Here is an 18,262-nt window from a genome sequence, read left to right as displayed (position 1 = left end):
ACGAATGATAATTCTGGGAGATAGACTACACTGAGGGTCGCGTTCCGAGCTTCCAAGCTCAGACTATTTCATCAGCCCTGATATCACACTATCCAGTTTAGTAGGAATATCCTTCTTAGGATCTATTCTAACCCGGGGGCCCCCAAGTGGGATATAATTAAGATTCCTGAATATATAGCGATTACTTCACGTGTATCTATCAGAAAACACTATCACACGTGCTGTTTCAAAACGAAAGCGAGTAAGATACATTTTGAAGTTACAGGTTGTAAGACGTGAGTGCAGTAATCTTTAAGTATACATCCTTAAATCGCACAGTTTTAGGGTTGAATCGATGCATATGTTGTCCATTCTTATGATCGCAGTGGCGCATCGATACATAACACAACGGTCATGACGTCATCCGTTTTACAGCTCATACCTAGTGTTACCCTCCTATAAAACCGTTTCAGTGGATTGTCATGGCGATGATGACAATGCAAACTAGATAAGATCAAAGAACATTTATTAAACACTCTATTCGACACAAACGTAGGTAAATTCGACTGAAGCACGAGAAACGTATTCAGTGAATAACAATCCGGAAAGTAGTACGTAATCTGTCCTTCGGACATCACCAAGGAGTAGCCAATCACGGATCTGGAATTCGATCTCACACGTTTGGTACCGGTTATGTCGATTGGGTTTCTCACCCACAGGTGTGTAATAAGTGTTCAATTCTTTACTTCACTAGCTCTGTTCATTAAGGGGGCGGTCGGGTAGCCTAGTGGTTAAAGCGTTCGCTCGTCACACCGAAGACCCGGGTTCGATTCCCCACATGGGTACAATGTGTGAAGCCCATTTCTGGTGTCCCCCGCCGTGATATTGCTGGAATATTGCTAAAAGCGGCGTAAAACCATACTCACACACTCACTGTTCATTAAGACGCCGCGATATAACTGGAATACTGTTAAAAGCGGCGTTGACCCCAACTCACTCACTCACTGTTCATTAAAAGGCACCAGGCCAGGATGATACATGCGAAGTTTCATGTCAAGATTCCGAGTTTTCGAGTTATGCTTTAGTTTGTTGTTTAACGCTCCAGCTATATGACGGCGGTCTGTAAATAGTCGAGTCTGGACCAGACAATCCAGTGATTCACATCACGAGCATCGATCCACTCAATTGGGATACGATGACATGCACCAACAAAGTCCACGAGCCACACCATTCGATCCCGTTAGTCGCCTCTAGCATCATGGGTAAGAATATAGGTCCCTAGAAACCTATGCTTTACGTCAGAGGCGACAGAATGGATCGATCATTATTAAATCTGACACTGGCTTGTATGGTCCAGGCTCGATCATTTACAGGCCCTCGTCTTATGGCTGGAATATTGCTGAGTGCGGCGCAAAACAACAAATAAATATATATATCCTGTTTATACAGAGCTTGTTTATTGCGGAGTGAAACGTTAATCAACGAACAAACAAACCATACCGATATTGCCCTGCTTGTTCCTGACGAACAAAAGAACAATACAAAAATGTATGGATAACATCCACGTGCATGTGCACACCACGTGTGTTTTCACACAGTCTTATCACTACAACAGCGACCCAAGATTGCACAGTGCCATAAAGACGTATTCTCTGACCCCATTGTTGATTGTGACGCGTACCGGGAATTTCTTATCTGAGTGAGTGAGTGAGTGAGTTGGGTTTAACGCCACTTTTAACAGTATTCCAGTTATATTCAAGCGTGTCAGCTTAATGTTGGAGGAAAGCCCGAAGTGATGCAGGTCTCAGACGTTTACCACTTCGGTGAAACCCACGAGCACGGGTATGGTGCTGACAAACCTAGAAACACAATCTGGGCGATCAAGGATTCGAACCCACAATCATAGGTTTCTGGCGTGCCCAAGGGACGTAACTCTGCACAGCGAATCGCGGCGCCTTAAACGACTGGGCCACCCGTGCCACCTCTGTCTTATCTGTCACTGTTATTTAGTAAGTGTGTAATCTTGTGCAGGTCATGCTTGGGAACTGACAGACTGCATCCGGTAAGTGCAGCACTATAACCCGCTACTTTAGTACTCGTTCCAGAAGAGGTCACAATGCTGAAGTACGGCTTGGCGCTACTTGGTGGGTATTTAATTCTGTGAAATCTCTTATTAACCTTTGCGTATGTAAGTTTAGTTCGGAGCAGCGATTGTGTAAAGGAACGCTGTGGGGTCACTCTCGATTTACCACCGAAATGTACCCTGCGTACAAGACGACACGGCAACGAAAATCTGGGTACAACTCGACATATCGTTTTGACCCAGACCATATTTTTATATATTGTTTGGTACACAACAGTTAACACTTTGATATCTACTTTCCCCAAATTACCTTGGCCTCGATCTTACAACACTTCCGATTAAAGTCAGATGTGACAGCTGACAACACCAAGCCCTCAATGAGCAGACGACTCTCTCGCTCTCAAGTTCAAGTTAATTTAATGTTAATTTGAATAAGATAAGAATTGTATAAGTAAAGGAAAATAGGCTGTCAAAGAATGAAGTGTAACTTTCGGGGACATTTACTTAAATCTGAAACCTGTTATAAATACTTTGATGTTATATCAGCGATTTGACGGCCGTCTGTAAATAATCGAGTCTGGACCAGAAAATCTAGTGACTGACATCATTAGCATCGACCCACGTAATTGGGATACGAGGACATGCATCAACCAGGTCAGCGAGCCTGACCACCCAATCCCTTTAGTCGCCTCTTACGACAAGCATATACGCCTTTTAAGGCAAGCATGGGTTGCTGGAGACTGCTGTGGTATTCTAACATGGCTACACTGTGTGTGTTGATCCTAAAGATTGGTCCAGACTCGATTATTTACAGGCCGCGGTCATATAGCTGGACAATTGCTGAGTGCAGCGTTACACAAAACAATGAGTAAAACTGAAAGGTTCTAGTCCAGATATAAACGTTCATGCCTATGCTTCAGCGCTGTTGTCTGGTGTGTGCGCAAAGACCGCCATTTACGAGTACACGTGTTTCGGCTACTCCGTTGTTGATGAGCACGAGGTGATCACGCAGATCAGATGTAACAGCTCCGACGTCTTCGACCCCTCTGTTGAAAAATGTGTCACGTGAGTGTTTCCCAGACATTGTTTACCCATAATCCTTTACACAATCAAGGAAGGTAAGCTTTCAACAGGTTTTGTGGCAGACATGCTGAGGAAATTTTCATATTTGACGGATCAGTGTCAAAACGATATCCGATGTAACTTCCTCTTTTGACCTGTACTATTAAATTGGTTAATATTTGATAGTGAGTGAGTGAGTGAGTTGGGTTTAACGCCGCTTTAACAGTATTCCAGTTAAATCGCGGCATGTCAGCTTAATGTGGGAGGAAAGCCCGAAGTGATGCAGGTCTCAGACGTTTACCACTTCGGTGAAACCCACGAGCACGGTATGATGCTGACAAACCTAGAAATATAATCGGGTCGATCAAGGATTCGAACCCACAATCATAGGTTTCTGGCGGGACCAAGGGACACAACTCTGCACAGCGAATCGCGGCGCCTTAGACGACTGGGCTACCCGTGCCCCCTATTTGATAGTGATTCACAAACACCAGCTTATGATATAGTCGGACCCGTACAAAGGACTCTCCTATTAGCAGAGATTTCTTAAGTTTGTGGACATGACATTGTCCCTGTTATATGTATAAACGAACCAGTATATTTTCTGAACGTCATGACCCGTGAAGGTCCGGGCTAGAATGGTTCTTCAGCAACCCATACTTGTCGTAAGAGGCGATAAACATGATCGGGCGGTCAAGCTCGCTGACTTGGTTGAATGTCATCGTATCCCAATTGCACATGGATAGATGATCATGAAATCAATCACTTGATTGTCTGGTCCAGACTCGATCATTTCCAGAACGCTGCCACAAAGCTGGAATATTGCTGACTGAGTCTTTAAGCATAAAAAATGTTATTGTTAAGTTTGTAGTGTATGCAATTGTGTTAAAAGTAGATATTTCCAAACCATATATTTGGGATTATCGTATGTTGCCCTTCATGCTTGACCCGTGAAGATCCGGGGTAGAATAGGTCTTCAGCAACCCATGCTTGCCGTAAGAGGCGACTAACGGGATCGGATTGTAAGGCTCGCTGACTTGGTTGATGCATGTCATCATATCCCAATTGCGTGGATCGATGCTCATGATATCAATCACTGGATTGTCTGGTCCAGACCGCCGTCATATTGCTGGACTATTGCTGCGTGTCGCGTTAAACAACAAACCAACCAACCAACCATTTATGCTTACCCTTTTCAGTGATTTTCAGTGATCCATTCATATCATATTCACCAATATTTTGTCTTGTACGCCCACTGGAATCTGCTTCGGGAGATAAACGAGACTATTTTCTGGCGTTGTCGTTTTATATTCTACACCCCTTCTACATCCATCTCCAGTCCACAGATAGGTCACTGGCCATGTGCGGACATAGTCGACTGCAGCAAGCGGGCCGACAAGAGATACGTGGACATTGACAACAAGGATCCTTCGAATAAATGCAAGACATACTACACCTGTCACAACGGCTACTTCTACGGCCACAACTACTGCCCCGGAGGTATGTTTGTATTATACTCTGCCCTACCCGTGAAGATCCGGGTTAGAATAGGTCTTCGGCAACCCATGCTTGTCATAAGAGGCTACTAGGCTTGTCGTAAAAGGCATGTCGTGATATAACTGGAATAATGTTAAAAGCAGTGTTAAACCCAACTCACTCACTCACTCCGTAAAAGGCGACTATGCTTGTCGTAAGAGGCGACTAATGGGATCAGGTGGTCAGGCTCGCTCACTTGGTTGATGCATGTCATCGATCCCAATTGCGTGGATCGATGCTGATGATATCAGTCACTGGATTGTCTGGTGCAGATTCGATTTTTTTTACAGACCGCCGTCAATATTGCTGGGGGCGACGTTAAACAACAAACAAACAAACAAACAAACACTCACTCACTCACTCCAATTACGTGGATCGATGCTCATATGAATCACTGGATTGTCTAGTCCGTTAAACCAACAAAAACGCCCACATGTAAAAATGACTTTAAGAAGCTGGGAAAAGAGTCTTGGCCCCGACTTAACCTAGTGCTCTATTTATTTCAGTGTTGGTGTTCAATGAAGAGAAGCAGTACTGTGACTGGATCTATGACGTCAAACCGCCATGTGGAACTTTAGCTGCCGTCGTGGGATAAATCTGAAATAAATATGAAATATTAAATATTGCATTTATTTAATTAAAAACTGACTTACGTAATGTATGTTACACACCAAACAATCTGGTAAAGCGAAACGGATTGGCGCGAAGTTTGCACACAGTTTACGTTGATACCTCCATAAACGAAAACTTTATGTTGAGATATATTCCTAGAAACATATTATTCAACAATAATTTCACAGCCTGCTTTTATAATCATTAACACACAAAATTTACAAGTATTAGTGACATCGTTCAGCGCAAAAATGCAACACAAGCCCCGCCCACTCTATCAGCCAATTCCACTCTTTTTTTTGTTTACTAAACGCAAACTTATCGATTGATTTGCCAATCAAATGTGCTAGATTCACTTGCAATGTATCAATGTATGTTTGTGTTTATTCCATACATAAGCGAAAAAGTTCGACAATACAATAATAACATTATGGAGCAACAGTCATGGCCACTGTTCAATTTAGGGGATCGTGTGGTCAGGCCAACTGATGCATGTCATCATAGTCCAATTGTGTGGATCGATGCTCAAATGTCAATCACTGGATTGTCTGGTCCAGATTAGATTATTTACAGACCGCCGTCATATAGCTGGAATATTGCTGAGCGCGGCGTTAAAACACAACAAACAAACAAACAAACAAATCTCTTCAATTTGTTGTGCCACACATGGTGGAATGGGGTTTAACGTCGCCTTCAAGATTATTCCACTTACACAGCTACGTGTGTGTGTGCGCGCGCGCGTCTGCTAATACTTGTCCGGGATAATGCCGATTTCTAGTGCTATCCCACTGAGATTGCATGCCTCAATTTAACATTGATACACGATTCAGACACAGTATGCGGACTCCGAGCCGACCATTCCTTCTTTTATCCCCTTAATGCCGAGCGTCAGGCAGGGCAACAACAAGTAGCATGTTTTAACGTCTTATGGTATGTATGTGAGTGAGAGTTAATATTTAAAGGCACACCGGCAGTATTTTAGCCGTATCGTGAATACCGAAGGTGATTCATAATAAATACATTTACACTATTAACAAAATGCCAAATAGGACAGGGAAATAACTGAACTATCTCAGTTCTATATTCAAAACTTGTTTGTTTGTTGTTTAACGCCGGACTCGGCACAATCCAGTGATTGATATCATGAGCATCCAAGGCCGTAGCAAATATTTGTACACGTATCACTTGGCCCCAACGTGTATTTTCAACTAGTTGCACTAACTGATGTTGTATACAACTCTGCATTCACACGGCGGCGAGTTGCATACAACTCGGATCTCGCGAGATCTCAATTTTGTAAGACGATGTTTACATTACGTCATGGCGTCTATGTATGACAACGATAGCAATGACGATATACTTGAGATTGCCACAGTTGCGTTGCTTGCGGATTGTTCACAAGTAAGAACCAAGCGGTCATGTTTGATGAGGCCATGGATTGCTAGGCGAGGGCAGTTAGGAGCACACAGCGCTCTTTTGGCGGAGCCGAGGATACAAAGGCCTTCTCCAATTTTCTTCGCATGAACAAGTCAAGCTTCGCCAATCTCCTAGTTGTAGTTGTTGTTGCATTACGTGTTTAAGAGGTCGCCTTCTGCCAAAGCAATTTCGGCTGACCTGTCCCTCTTTGGGACTCCTGTGTGTGAGTAGGGTAAACTTATCTATTGTGAGTTTGGTATTCACCTAATTTCTGTTTTTGTATTGATATGATTTCTATTTTCGTATATTGATATGATTTCATTTTTATCCTTAGCTGCTCTGTTTATATACGTTCAAGTAGCTGTCCATCTCTCAGAAAAAGAGTTAGTTTGGCCTTCTCTATTGCATCTCTTGGCTTTAGGAGATCTATGACAGATAGCGGATCTAACTGCAATTCTTGTTTTAACCTAGCCCGGGCTGGGGCATGGTCTTGACATTCTAGTAACACGTGAGCAATGGTTTCAGGCTGATTGCAAGATAAACAAACCTTGTCATAGTGATTTTTGTGACCGAGTCTGAGGCGTGAGATAGCAATTTCAATTTTCCTTTCATTTGGGTATGAGTTTGGCTTTTGTTGGACCTTGGGTTGAGTGAGTGAGTGAGTGAGTTAAAATTTAACGTCGCATCGGCATTATTTCAGCCATATAGCGACGAGAGTTTAGTTATTTATGCAATGTCATGTTTAAAAACAATTGATGAAAATTGATGGACAGTTGCTAACAGCATCACATCAAATTTAAAAAACAAGCATTTAATTATTCATATACATATTTAAAATTTATTTTACAGACCAATTTCTTTCAAGTAATTTATGATGAGATGCCCGCTGACACGGGAAAAGAGATCTTTTAGATTTACACTTTGATAATGTGAATCCCTTGCGATTGCAAAGTCCACACAGTCAAGCAATATATGCTTGACGGTGAACCTTCCATCACAAGGGATACACTTAGGAGGTTCGTCCTCATCTGTTTTAAGCAGATATTCGTGTGTAAACCGACTGTGGCCAATACGACACCGTCGTAAAACGACCTCGTCATGTCTTGACTGACAACCCAAGTAGGTATGACCGATTGTTGGTTTCAATTCATGTAGTTTATTGATTCCTACTTGGGTGTCCCATCTCTTTTGCATGAGATCCCGAGTATAAGATTTGATGGTTGGTTTGAAATCACTGTGCGGGATAAAGAGTGGAGACAACGGTTTGTCAAGAGCTGCTTTAGCTGCAGTATCGGCTTTTCAGTTATCTGTTATGCCTACATGACTTGGTAACCAGCAGAAGACGATGTCATATTGGCCAGTGGAAAGATCATTATAGAGTTCTAAAATGTCAAGGATTATAGGATGATTTGAGGTGATACTTTTAAGTGCCGGAAGGCATGATAATGAATCGGAGAAAATGATGACATTTTTGGATTGGTTTTGATGTTTGATATAGGTCAAAGATGTAAGGATATCTTTGGCTTCAGCAGTAAAAATTGAACTGGTATCTGGTATTCTAGAGGAGACCGTTCTGGATCCAATGACGGTGGCACTTGCAACTTTGCCACCATCCTTGGGCCCGTCTGTAAAAATGGACCTGTGAGAATTATATTTGGAGCGTAATTGGTTATACGATTGTTGATATACCAAAGGATTGGTATCCGACTTTTTAAGATTTTATAGCCATCTGTCGATCTTACTTGTGTCACATAGGGCTTGCCATCTTTATGCTATGGATGCTTTGATTTTGCTTTTTATCTCTAATTTACTAAAGTGAATAGGCTGTATATCCCATTTGTCTGGAGCTAGCTTCGCCAGTGAGTCTGCTTTTTCATTTCCATGAATATAAATGTGAGAGGGGATCCAACACAGCTCCACCTGTTGCCCTTGGTCCGATAGTTTTGTATATTCGTATGAAATATTGTTGACTGTGTTTGACCTGGAGTGTGAGTTTCTGCCGCTGATGGCTTGAAGTGCACTTAGCGAGTCTGATAGGACGACTGCCTTTGCTTCCGGAAGTTCCGGTATGAGTTTGATCCAATCACTTAGACCGCGTGTCACCTGTAATTGCCAAAACTGAAACCCCCGTGATGCCATTCCACCCAGTGAGAAGTTGGCCTTACTCTCCACTATCTAGCCACCGGTAAGTATACTCTTGTGAAAAGAGATCTATAGTTTACCCGTGATCAGCTGTTATTGAAGGGCAAGGACACGATGAACAGGCATAACAGTGGTCATAACACCCTTGGTATCGAGTTGTTTCTTAGAGGTTTAGTAAGCTGTGGTGACAAAATGCTTTGTGCAAGCATTGTAATGTAATTGAAGACGAAATACATGTTTTATCCCACTGTGTGCTCTACGATAGTGAGCGGAAATATTTAATTCCCAAAATCTGTAAGTGATAACTATTATTCATTACAAAGATGCCAGTCAACAAATATTAATGTCACGTTAATCTTTGCCAGGTTCCTGAATTGAATCTTTACAGGAAGATAAAGCACCTGTTTTTCTCCCCTAAGAAATAACTCTCTGTAAAATGGTACCTGTAAACCTTTTTGTACCATGGGTCTGATGGCCTTCATGCAAATAAAACTGTCTGTCTGAAACAGGATTACTTTTTTTATAAATAACTAATTGACAAAAGGCACCACTTCAGCCCCTGATTAATACATATACCAAGTTTGGATGAATAATGTTGAATACTCTTTTAGTTCTGTTCCGCAAACAACGTACCTCCGTTTGAGCAAAAATCTAATCTAATCACCATACATACAGGGAAAAATCAAATTTTATAAAATTCTGTTAACAGAAAAATGCACCACTTCATCCCTTGGTTAATGCATATACCAGGTTTGGATAAAACTCTCTCATGTTTTTCAGTTTGTGCATCATTAATAATCTCTAAATAACAGTTTTACTTCAATTGTCTAACTGAGCTGCAAAAATAAATTGTTGAATTTTTATTTTTAATTCTTGTCTCTTCCTGTCATTGGTGACATTTGATAGTTCACCAGCTCTGTATTTAACAAACATGTCCCCATTACTCCCTTATAGCTGCCCTTCTTTGCTCGATTGATTTCAGTGTTTGCAGAACTTGGGTTTGCAAACTGTTATTGTCTGAGCGCCTTGCTTTCTTGATTGGTGTTGACTCTGCCATGGGCAGAGGATGGCAGTCTTCTGTATCCATTTAAATTGTCAACAAACTGTCAGAGGAGCTGCTTTGCTCCTGTTCATCTGTGTCTTGTCTCTCTTAGCTGTTGTGTAAATTTCAGGTTACAATGTTATTCATTATTTTTGATTTTCCATTTCAGGTTCCAACCAAAGAACAGGAACAGGAAGACATAAGTCAGGGATTCAGTGACAAGTGGCGATCCGTGAAGATTCTGGGGTAGAATAGGTATTCAGCAACCCATGCTTTCTGTAAAAGGTGACTATGCTTGTTCTAAAAGGCGACTAACGGGATCGGGTGGTCAGACTCGCTGACTTGGTTGATGCATGTCATCGATCCCAATTACGTGGAGACCCGTGAAGATTCCGGGGTAGAATAGGTCTTCAGCAACCCATGTTTGCCGTAAAAGGTGACCATGCTTCTTGTAAAAGGCGAATAACGGGATCGGGTGGTCAGGCTCGCTGACTTGGTTGATGCATGTCATCGATCCCAATTTCGTGGAACGATGCTCATGATGTCAATCACTGGTTTTCCTGGTCCAGACTCGATTATTTACAGACCGCCGTCATATAGCTGGAATATTGCTGAGTGCGGCGTAAAACAACAAACCAACCAATTGCGTGGATCGATGCTCATGATATCAATCACTAGATTGTCTGGTACAGACTCGATTATTTACAGACCGCCGTCATATAGCTGGAATATTGCTGAGTGTGGCATTAAACAACAAACAAACAACAAAACTAAAAAGAACAAGGCGTGATAAGAGGCCTTGGTACCCTTAGGATCCTTAGAAGGAAATGAGTATTTTTTTATTAAATTCATTGTGAAAGGTATCTGATATATTCATATGAATGAGAATTTGACAACACTATCATGTCAACACTAGCATGTCATAAAAAACCCGTAACAAATGTAGATGCAGAGTGAAGGCTAAAATGTCTTAAAAATGATGGTTTCTGAGTACCTGTTTTACAACGGTGTTAAACAACAAACAAACAACGACAAGTGGCAATTACCACACTGTATAGGAGCACTGGATGGGAAACACATTGTCATTCGGGTCCCTTCAAACACTTGATCGTTGTATTACAATTACAACAAATTCTTCAGCATTGTTTTGTTGGCACAAATTATAAGTTCATTTATGTAGATGTAGGAGCCAATGGAAGAGCCAGTGATGCAGGTATATTTGCAAACTCCTCATTGTGTGTAGCTGTGGAGAACAATACCCTGAACATTCCACCCCTTCCCCCTTGCTGGACGCAAGGAACCTGTGCCCCATGTCATTGTTGGGGGATGATGCTTTCCCACATACATCATGAAACCATTTCCCTTTAGGGATACCACAGAGGACAAAAATGTCTTCAATTATCGTCTTTCTAGAGCTACACGTGTCTCTGAAAATGCATTTGCCATACTCGTTAACAGATTTGCGGTATTTCAAAGAACTATTACAGTTGAACCTGAAAATGGCATTAAGATTTTTATGGCATCTGTGGCTCGTCACAACTTTCTGCGCTCAAAATGTGACAATGTATACACTGAATCAAACAACACTGAGAGAGAGTAGAGCAACATCACTTGTCCAGCAAGGCGGACACAGAAACACCGCCAATGCAAGAACTGTTAGAGGGGAATTTGCAGAATATTTTTCTACAAATGGGCAGTTCAGTGGCAATGGGACCATGTAATCTAAAGTTGTATTTCTAAAACCCTTTACCTGTAGTACCCCGCAAGTGCTGATGGAGGCAGACTAACGAGATCGGGTGGTCAGGCTCGCTGTCTTGGTTGATGCATGTCGACGTATCCCGGAGCCACGGTAACAGTGAATTCCGAGCGACTGGTGTTGACAGCCGGTATCGTGTCTCGCGATCGCGAGACCATGTACAAGATTTTTCAGTTCAGTGATTAATGGATATACTTTACCTACTGTGTATTTATATGGTCATATTTTATGACAGGTGGCAACACCCATATAGCATAGAATGTTATCCACAAGTAATTATCGACTTGTCTTTGGTCGCTCCGTTACAAATATCCAGCTATGTGACGTAAATAATGCACCAAACAATCCAGTAGGTTGATTGTAGGTTGGTTTGATGTTTTACGCCGCACTCAGCAATATTCCAGCTATATGACGGTGGTCTAAAATAATCGAGTCTGGGCCAGACAATCCAGTGATTGACATATTTAGCATCGAACCGTGCACATGGTTGGTTGGTATGTTGTTTAACGCCGCACACAGATATATTCCTGTTATATGACGGCGCTCTGTATATAATCGAGTCTGGACAAGACAATCCAGTGATTAATTTCATGATCATCGATCCACGTAATTGGGATCGATGACATGCATCAACCAAGTCAGCGAGCCTGACCACCCGATCCCGTTAGTCGCCTTTTACGGCAAGCATCGATGACATGTTTCAACCAAGTCAGCGAGCCTGACCAACTGATCCCGTTAGTCGCCTTTTACGGCAAGCATGGGGATGCTGAGGACCTATTCTACCCCGGATCTTCACGGGTCCCATGGGGTACGATGACATTCATCAACCAAGTCAGCGAGCCTGACCGCCCTATCCCGTTAGTCGCCTGTTACAAGCTTGGGTTGCTAAAGACCTATTCTAACACAGGTCTTCACGGGTGTTAGAACAAACTTGCTTGGAAAGAATTAATTAGAAACGCCGACATTTCGATGTGATCAAAGATGACACTATCCAAAGCCAGTCAGACGTTCTTAAGGGACCGCCCATCTTGTAATACTAGTAATCAAATATTTTGGGGAAGGGAGGGGATTGTAAATTGAGAATTTTTATCCCCCCGACATATAATGACGGGGGGATATAGCCATCAGTATGTCCGTCTGTCCGTAATCATTGTTGTTCCGGAGCATATTTCCTAAACCGTACAACCTAGCTTCGCAAAACTTGGTACACTTAACAATCAGGCTCAGTAGAAGTGCCTTTTGCTATTTAGAGATTTTTAGAATTTTATATTTTTGTCGTTTCCATGGAAATATGATGAACTTAGGAAATTGGAGGGTAGTGCTCTTGTCCGGACCATATCTCCCGAACCATACAACTTAGCTTCTCAAAAAGTTTTTTTTACACCTATCAAGCAGGTTATGTAGTGGTGCCTTTGCTATTAACAGATTTTTTTCTGTTTTCAATTTAAATTGAAAATTGATGAACTTAGGGTAATGTTCTCGTCTGGAGCATATCTTCTAAGCCACGCGACAGAGATTCACCAAACTTTAGGCACATATCAATCATGTTCACTAGTAGTGCAGTTTGTTATTTATAGATTTTAATCTTTTTAGTTTGTAGCCCCTGACATATAATGAAACCAAGATGTTTAGGTTTGTTTTTGTCAATCCCAAGTACATTCTCGTTATGCCTTTGTGTCATGAGGCTACAACAAGGCTATTCATATGCGAATCTGCGAAGTTACTGTTAATACAATTTCATGAGATTATCTGAAAGTGAGCTACATGAACCAATATTTAATAACCTTCATTATATTTCTGGTTTTGGCATCGAGGAAAAAGATTTCCTTGCCAATCTCAATACATGTGAAGGTACACACAGTTTACCGACATGCCACATCGGGGGGATACGTCATCTTCAGATGACTCTTGTTTTCATTAGCGCTTAAAAAATACAGATTATTTTTATCCTCTGTCAGGAGCCAAAGGATTAAAACACGTTTTTTTCCCAGATCATTCAGAATGTCCAGTGTACGATTTATTTTAGGGGGAAAACCCGGAGGACGTTATTTTTCCAGTTTTGAGAATATAATTTTGTTCACAACCACTTAACCCACACAGAAGGGGCGGTCAGGTAGCCTAGTGATTAAAACGTTAGTTCATCTCGCGGAAAACCCGGGTTCGATTCCCGACATGGGTACAATGTATGAAGCTTATTTTTGGTGTCCCCGCCGTGATATTGCTAAAAGCGGTGTAAAAACCAAACACCCCAACCCCAACTCCAACCACAGTCGTGTGTCAGGACCTCATAGCGACCTCCAGATAGTACAATCTGCATGTCTGTGAATATTATTATGAAATAACATATGTTGACCCTTGGAAGGACAAGCCTTTCCATGCGATTGTGTAAGTGTTGAAATGCGCACCCACGGAATTTTACTTTTCAGTAGGACAGGCCCTTCCAAGCGATTGTGTAAGTGTTGAAATGCGGACCCACGGAATTTTAATTTTCAGTAAGTATTTAATGTTTTGTTGTTAGATAAATTGGTTGGTTGATTTCAGCTATATGACGGCGGTCTGTAAATAATCGAGTGATTAATGTCGTTAGCATCGATCGATGACATGCATCAACCGAAGTCAGCGAGCCTGACCACCACCATCCCGTTAGTCGCCTTTTACGACAAGACCTATTCTACCCCGGAATCTTCACGGGTCTGTTAGATAAGTGTCATGGTTATGTTTACTTGTACCTAAACCTTTTACGTTAGTCATGTGACGTCAGAAACACGACATCAAGTCCTTTAGATTTGTTTTGTTTGTTGATTGTTTAACGCCGCACTCTCAAATATTCCAGCTTGGCGTGGTCAGGCTCGCTGACTTGGTTGAAGAATGTCATCAATCCCAATTTCGTGGATCGATGCTCATGATGTCGATCACTGGATTGTTAGATTGTCTGGTCCAGACTCGATTATTAACAGACCACCGACACTTAAATGGGTTATTGCTGAGTGCGGCGTAAAACAACAAACCAACCAAATCCAGCTTGGCGGCGATCTGTAAATAATCGAGTCTGGACTACACAATCCAGTGATTATCATGAACATCGATCCACGCAATTGAAGTACGTCATGCATCAACAAAGTCAGTGAGCCTAATTGATGAACATAATGTCAATCACTGGATGGTCTGGTCCAGACTCGATTATTTTACAAACCGCCGTCATATAGCTGGAATATTGCTGAGTGCGGCGTTAAACAACAAGCAATCAATCAAACATGTCGCTGTTGCAGACGCGGCGTTGTTGCTGGTGTGCGGCAAGCAGATCGTCTTCGAGTACACGTGCTTCAGCTACACCATCAAGGATGCACGTAATCGGGACGTGGTGATCAGGTGCAACTCCACCGAGGTATTTAGCCCCGTGGACGGCATATGCGTCAAGTAAGTTTCTCATCTCAAGTGGGGCATGCCAGAAACCCTGGGGTGTAATAGGTCTTCAGCAACCCATGCTTGCCTTAATAGGCGACTAACGGGATCGGGTGGTCAGGCACGCTGACTTGGTTGATACGTATCATCGTATCCCAATTGCGTGGATCGATGCTCATGATGTCAATCACTGGATAGTCTGGTCCAGACTCGATTATTGTACAGACCGCCGTCATATAGCTGGAATATTGCTGAGTGCGGCGTAAAACAACAAACCAAACTTAGAATATTTAATGGTGCGCCAACTGCCCTCGTGTTGCTTTCAGACCCGAGAGGAACAAATGGCCGTGTGGTATAGGTATGGACTGCAGCACTAAGGCAGACAAGGCATATGCAGACACGAAAGAAGGGTGCAAAACGTACTACACCTGCCACGGAGGATTCTTCTTTGGACACAACTACTGTCCAGGACGTAAGGCGAAGATAGGACAATTCACGTTTTAGCTCACCTGACTTAAGTCAAGTGTGCTTATGTCAGTGTCTGCATGTCCGGCGTCAGACGTTAACACCTCAGGAACCACTGGACCAATAAAACTGAAACTTCACATGCTTGTTCCCACCAGTGACACCCGAATTCGTTCAACTAGTTCTAATTCGTTAATACGGCAGCCATATTGAAAAAATATGTGGCCATTACGCAGCCATGTGTGTTAACAGTGTTACGACATGTCGTACAGGTGTAGTGAGGTTCCCCTGTATTGTGCTATTTTATCTTTTGACCTTGATTTGACCTTGGTACTTTGACCAAGCTCTGAATTCTCTCAAAATGCGCTCTAGGTTATGTAAACAACATCTCAGAAACCACTGGACCAATGAAACAGAAACTTGTTCGAGAGGTTCAAATACGATTTTCAATATGGAAAAAAAAGCAATATTTCTCAGAAAATCCGCTTATCGATCTCAAACCAGCAATATTTCTCAGAAAATCCGCTTATCGATCTCAAACCTATCCCACTCGTTTCGTTTGTTTGTTGTTTTACGCCGTACTCAGCAATATTCCAGCTTTATGACGGCGGTCTGTAAAATAATTGAGTCTGGACATGAGAATCTAGTGATTGATATCAAGAGCATGGATCCACGCAATTGGGATCGATGACATGCATCAACCAAGTCAGCGAGCCTGACAACCCGATCCCGTTCGTCGCCTTTTATGGTTAGTTGGTTGGCTTGTTGTTTAACGCCGCACTCAGCAATATTCCAGATATATGACGGCGGTCTGTAAATAATCGAGTCTGCACCAGACAATCCAGTGATTGATATCATCAGCATCCATCCACGCAATTGGGATCGATGACATGCATCAACCAAGTCAGCGAGCCTGACAACCCGATCCCGTTAGTCGCCTTTTACAATCATTTTACACTCTATCAACCACCATCAGGGGTACAGCCACTGACAATCTGTTAAAAAAAAATTCTACCAAGTCTAAAGAGATAACTTATTAATATTGCCTGATACAAAGATATGCCTTTCTTTTTAAGTTCTTGTTTTCAACGAACAACACCAGCTCTGCGATTGGGAAAACAACGTTGAACCACCCTGTGGTTCTCATGTGGGCGTGATTGGCTAACAGTGAGAGCACTCCCGGGTCCTACAACTACCACCCACCATTCATCAGCATATCGTTGGATGTGCATCCGTCAATCACGTGGTATTCGAGGCTCAAGAAAAAATAAAATATTTTTGTGCATTTGTCTTTAATTTATTTACCAATTAAAACATTAAAGTACATAGGGGATTTATTATATTGGGTAGTAATTGATGGACATTTGTATCGTTAGATGATCGGGCCAATCACCTTGGCATCTTGGTAATCGGTAGCTCGATCATATTACATGTAAATAGAATATCAGGCTCGGTGACCTGGTTTATTGCAGGGATGGTGTCCCGCTTGCGTGGATCAATCCTTATGATGTCAATCACTGGATTGTCTGGTCAGGACACGATTAATTACAGACTGTCGTGAGGCGGAAAACAAGCTCCGACGGGGTACTAGTTAAACGGTAGATCATGTTGAATTGTTAAAGTGATTCTTTAAAGCACAAAAAACGGCCTTAAATTTGCCAAGGATATATAATTTTGTTGTTTTCCTTTAGTGAAATCCTGGTACTGTGAACCACCTAATTCTACATCGATTATCGTATTTGAAATCAAGACTAACCGGCAGTCCACCCCTAATCAGTCACATTCAGTATCTGAAAATGATTTGTTATTCAACGCCGCATTCAGCAATATTCCAGCTATATGACGGCAGTCTGTAAATAATCGAGAGTGGACCAGACATTCTAGTGATTGACACATGAGCATCAGTCCACGTAACTGGGATACGATGACATGCATCAAGCTGGTCAGCGAGCCTGACCATCCGATCCCGTTAGTCGCCTCTTTCGACAAGCATAGTCGCCTTTTAGGACAAGCATGGGTTGCTATTTTATAGTGAATTAATAGTTTAAACATTTAAAAAATGTCATAATTAGTCACAAATATAAAATATCAAACATGTTTTCCGGCATAGAATCTGGAGAACGCCATGGGGAAATCACGGTTGCGTATGTATCTGATCTGCAGGTTCTGTCTCAGAAGGTACATATTCGCATCCAACTGAAACATTCAGGATCGTTTTCTCATACATGTAATAGCCTTTCTCATTACAGCGGTTCAGACGCTGAAAAACTATTTGGTTGTGGTGGATACTGCGACATATGCCTGTCCTAATACCACAGTAACGAGAGCAGTCGCAAGAACGTTTTTCAATTCGCTTTGGAATTCGATCAGGATCCACATCGATCTGACATGTGCAGAATTCCGAACCACGTGACGTTTCACACAGGTCTATCACGTTGCTTTCTCTGACGTCCGCGCTTCTAAGAGCACGGATTTCCGGCGACTCCAGACAAGTGTCGCTGCATTGAATGGTGACGGTTGTGTACAATTCTCCGTGGAAGACTAGCGATGAAAACAACACATGTAACAAACGAAGCGAAATTAGAATGATGAATTGTTTTACCGTGAAAACTTTATACGATTCGAAGCTGGACTTAACGACGTTTATACTTCCATTGGAATTCCAGGGTAGAATTGGTCCACAGCAACCTTAAATTTGCTGGTCCTTTAGGAGACTTAATAGATCGGGCAGTCAGGCTTGCTGACTTGGTTGATTCGGTGGCTCAAT

At 42.2% G+C, this 18,262-nt stretch overlaps 2 protein-coding genes across 2 annotated transcripts; both read left to right on the top strand.

Moving 5' to 3' along the window:
* Positions 1-2,013: 2,013 nt before the first annotated feature.
* On the top strand, positions 2,014-5,317 carry LOC139455805 (uncharacterized). Its single transcript, XM_071237353.1, has 4 exons — positions 2,014-2,123; positions 2,983-3,127; positions 4,464-4,624; positions 5,167-5,317. Exons 1-4 carry the CDS (start codon positions 2,096-2,098, stop codon positions 5,253-5,255), a joined length of 423 nt encoding a protein of 140 aa, XP_071093454.1. The 5' UTR covers positions 2,014-2,095; the 3' UTR covers positions 5,256-5,317.
* Positions 5,318-14,017: 8,700 nt separating this feature from the next.
* Positions 14,018-16,750, top strand: LOC139456502 (uncharacterized). The gene is made up of 4 exons (XM_071238249.1): positions 14,018-14,120; positions 14,898-15,045; positions 15,357-15,502; positions 16,572-16,750. The coding sequence occupies exons 1-4, from the start codon at positions 14,093-14,095 to the stop codon at positions 16,658-16,660; spliced, it is 411 nt and encodes a 136-aa protein (XP_071094350.1). The 5' UTR covers positions 14,018-14,092; the 3' UTR covers positions 16,661-16,750.
* The last annotated feature ends 1,512 nt before the right edge of the window (positions 16,751-18,262 follow it).

The sequence above is a fragment of the Haliotis cracherodii genome, unplaced genomic scaffold (assembly GCF_022045235.1).
Source record: "Haliotis cracherodii isolate W230 unplaced genomic scaffold, xgHalCrac1.p SCAF_11, whole genome shotgun sequence".
Classification (NCBI taxonomy): Eukaryota; Metazoa; Mollusca; class Gastropoda; order Lepetellida; family Haliotidae; genus Haliotis; species Haliotis cracherodii.
This window is presented reverse-complemented; position numbering and strand designations above follow the sequence as displayed.

Excerpts from the sequence above, each read along its gene's own strand:
- LOC139455805 (XM_071237353.1), top strand. The coding sequence starts at position 2,096 with ATGCTGAAGTACGGCTTGGCGCTACTTG. Across the intron at positions 2,124-2,982 it reads GTACGGCTTGGCGCTACTTG|CGCTGTTGTCTGGTGTGTGC; the intron begins GTGGGTATTTAA and ends CCTATGCTTCAG. Across the intron at positions 3,128-4,463 it reads TCTGTTGAAAAATGTGTCAC|TCCACAGATAGGTCACTGGC; the intron begins GTGAGTGTTTCC and ends ATCCATCTCCAG.
- LOC139456502 (XM_071238249.1), top strand. The coding sequence starts at position 14,093 with ATGCGGACCCACGGAATTTTAATTTTCA. Across the intron at positions 15,046-15,356 it reads GTGGACGGCATATGCGTCAA|ACCCGAGAGGAACAAATGGC; the intron begins GTAAGTTTCTCA and ends TGTTGCTTTCAG. Across the intron at positions 15,503-16,571 it reads ACACAACTACTGTCCAGGAC|TTCTTGTTTTCAACGAACAA; the intron begins GTAAGGCGAAGA and ends TTTCTTTTTAAG.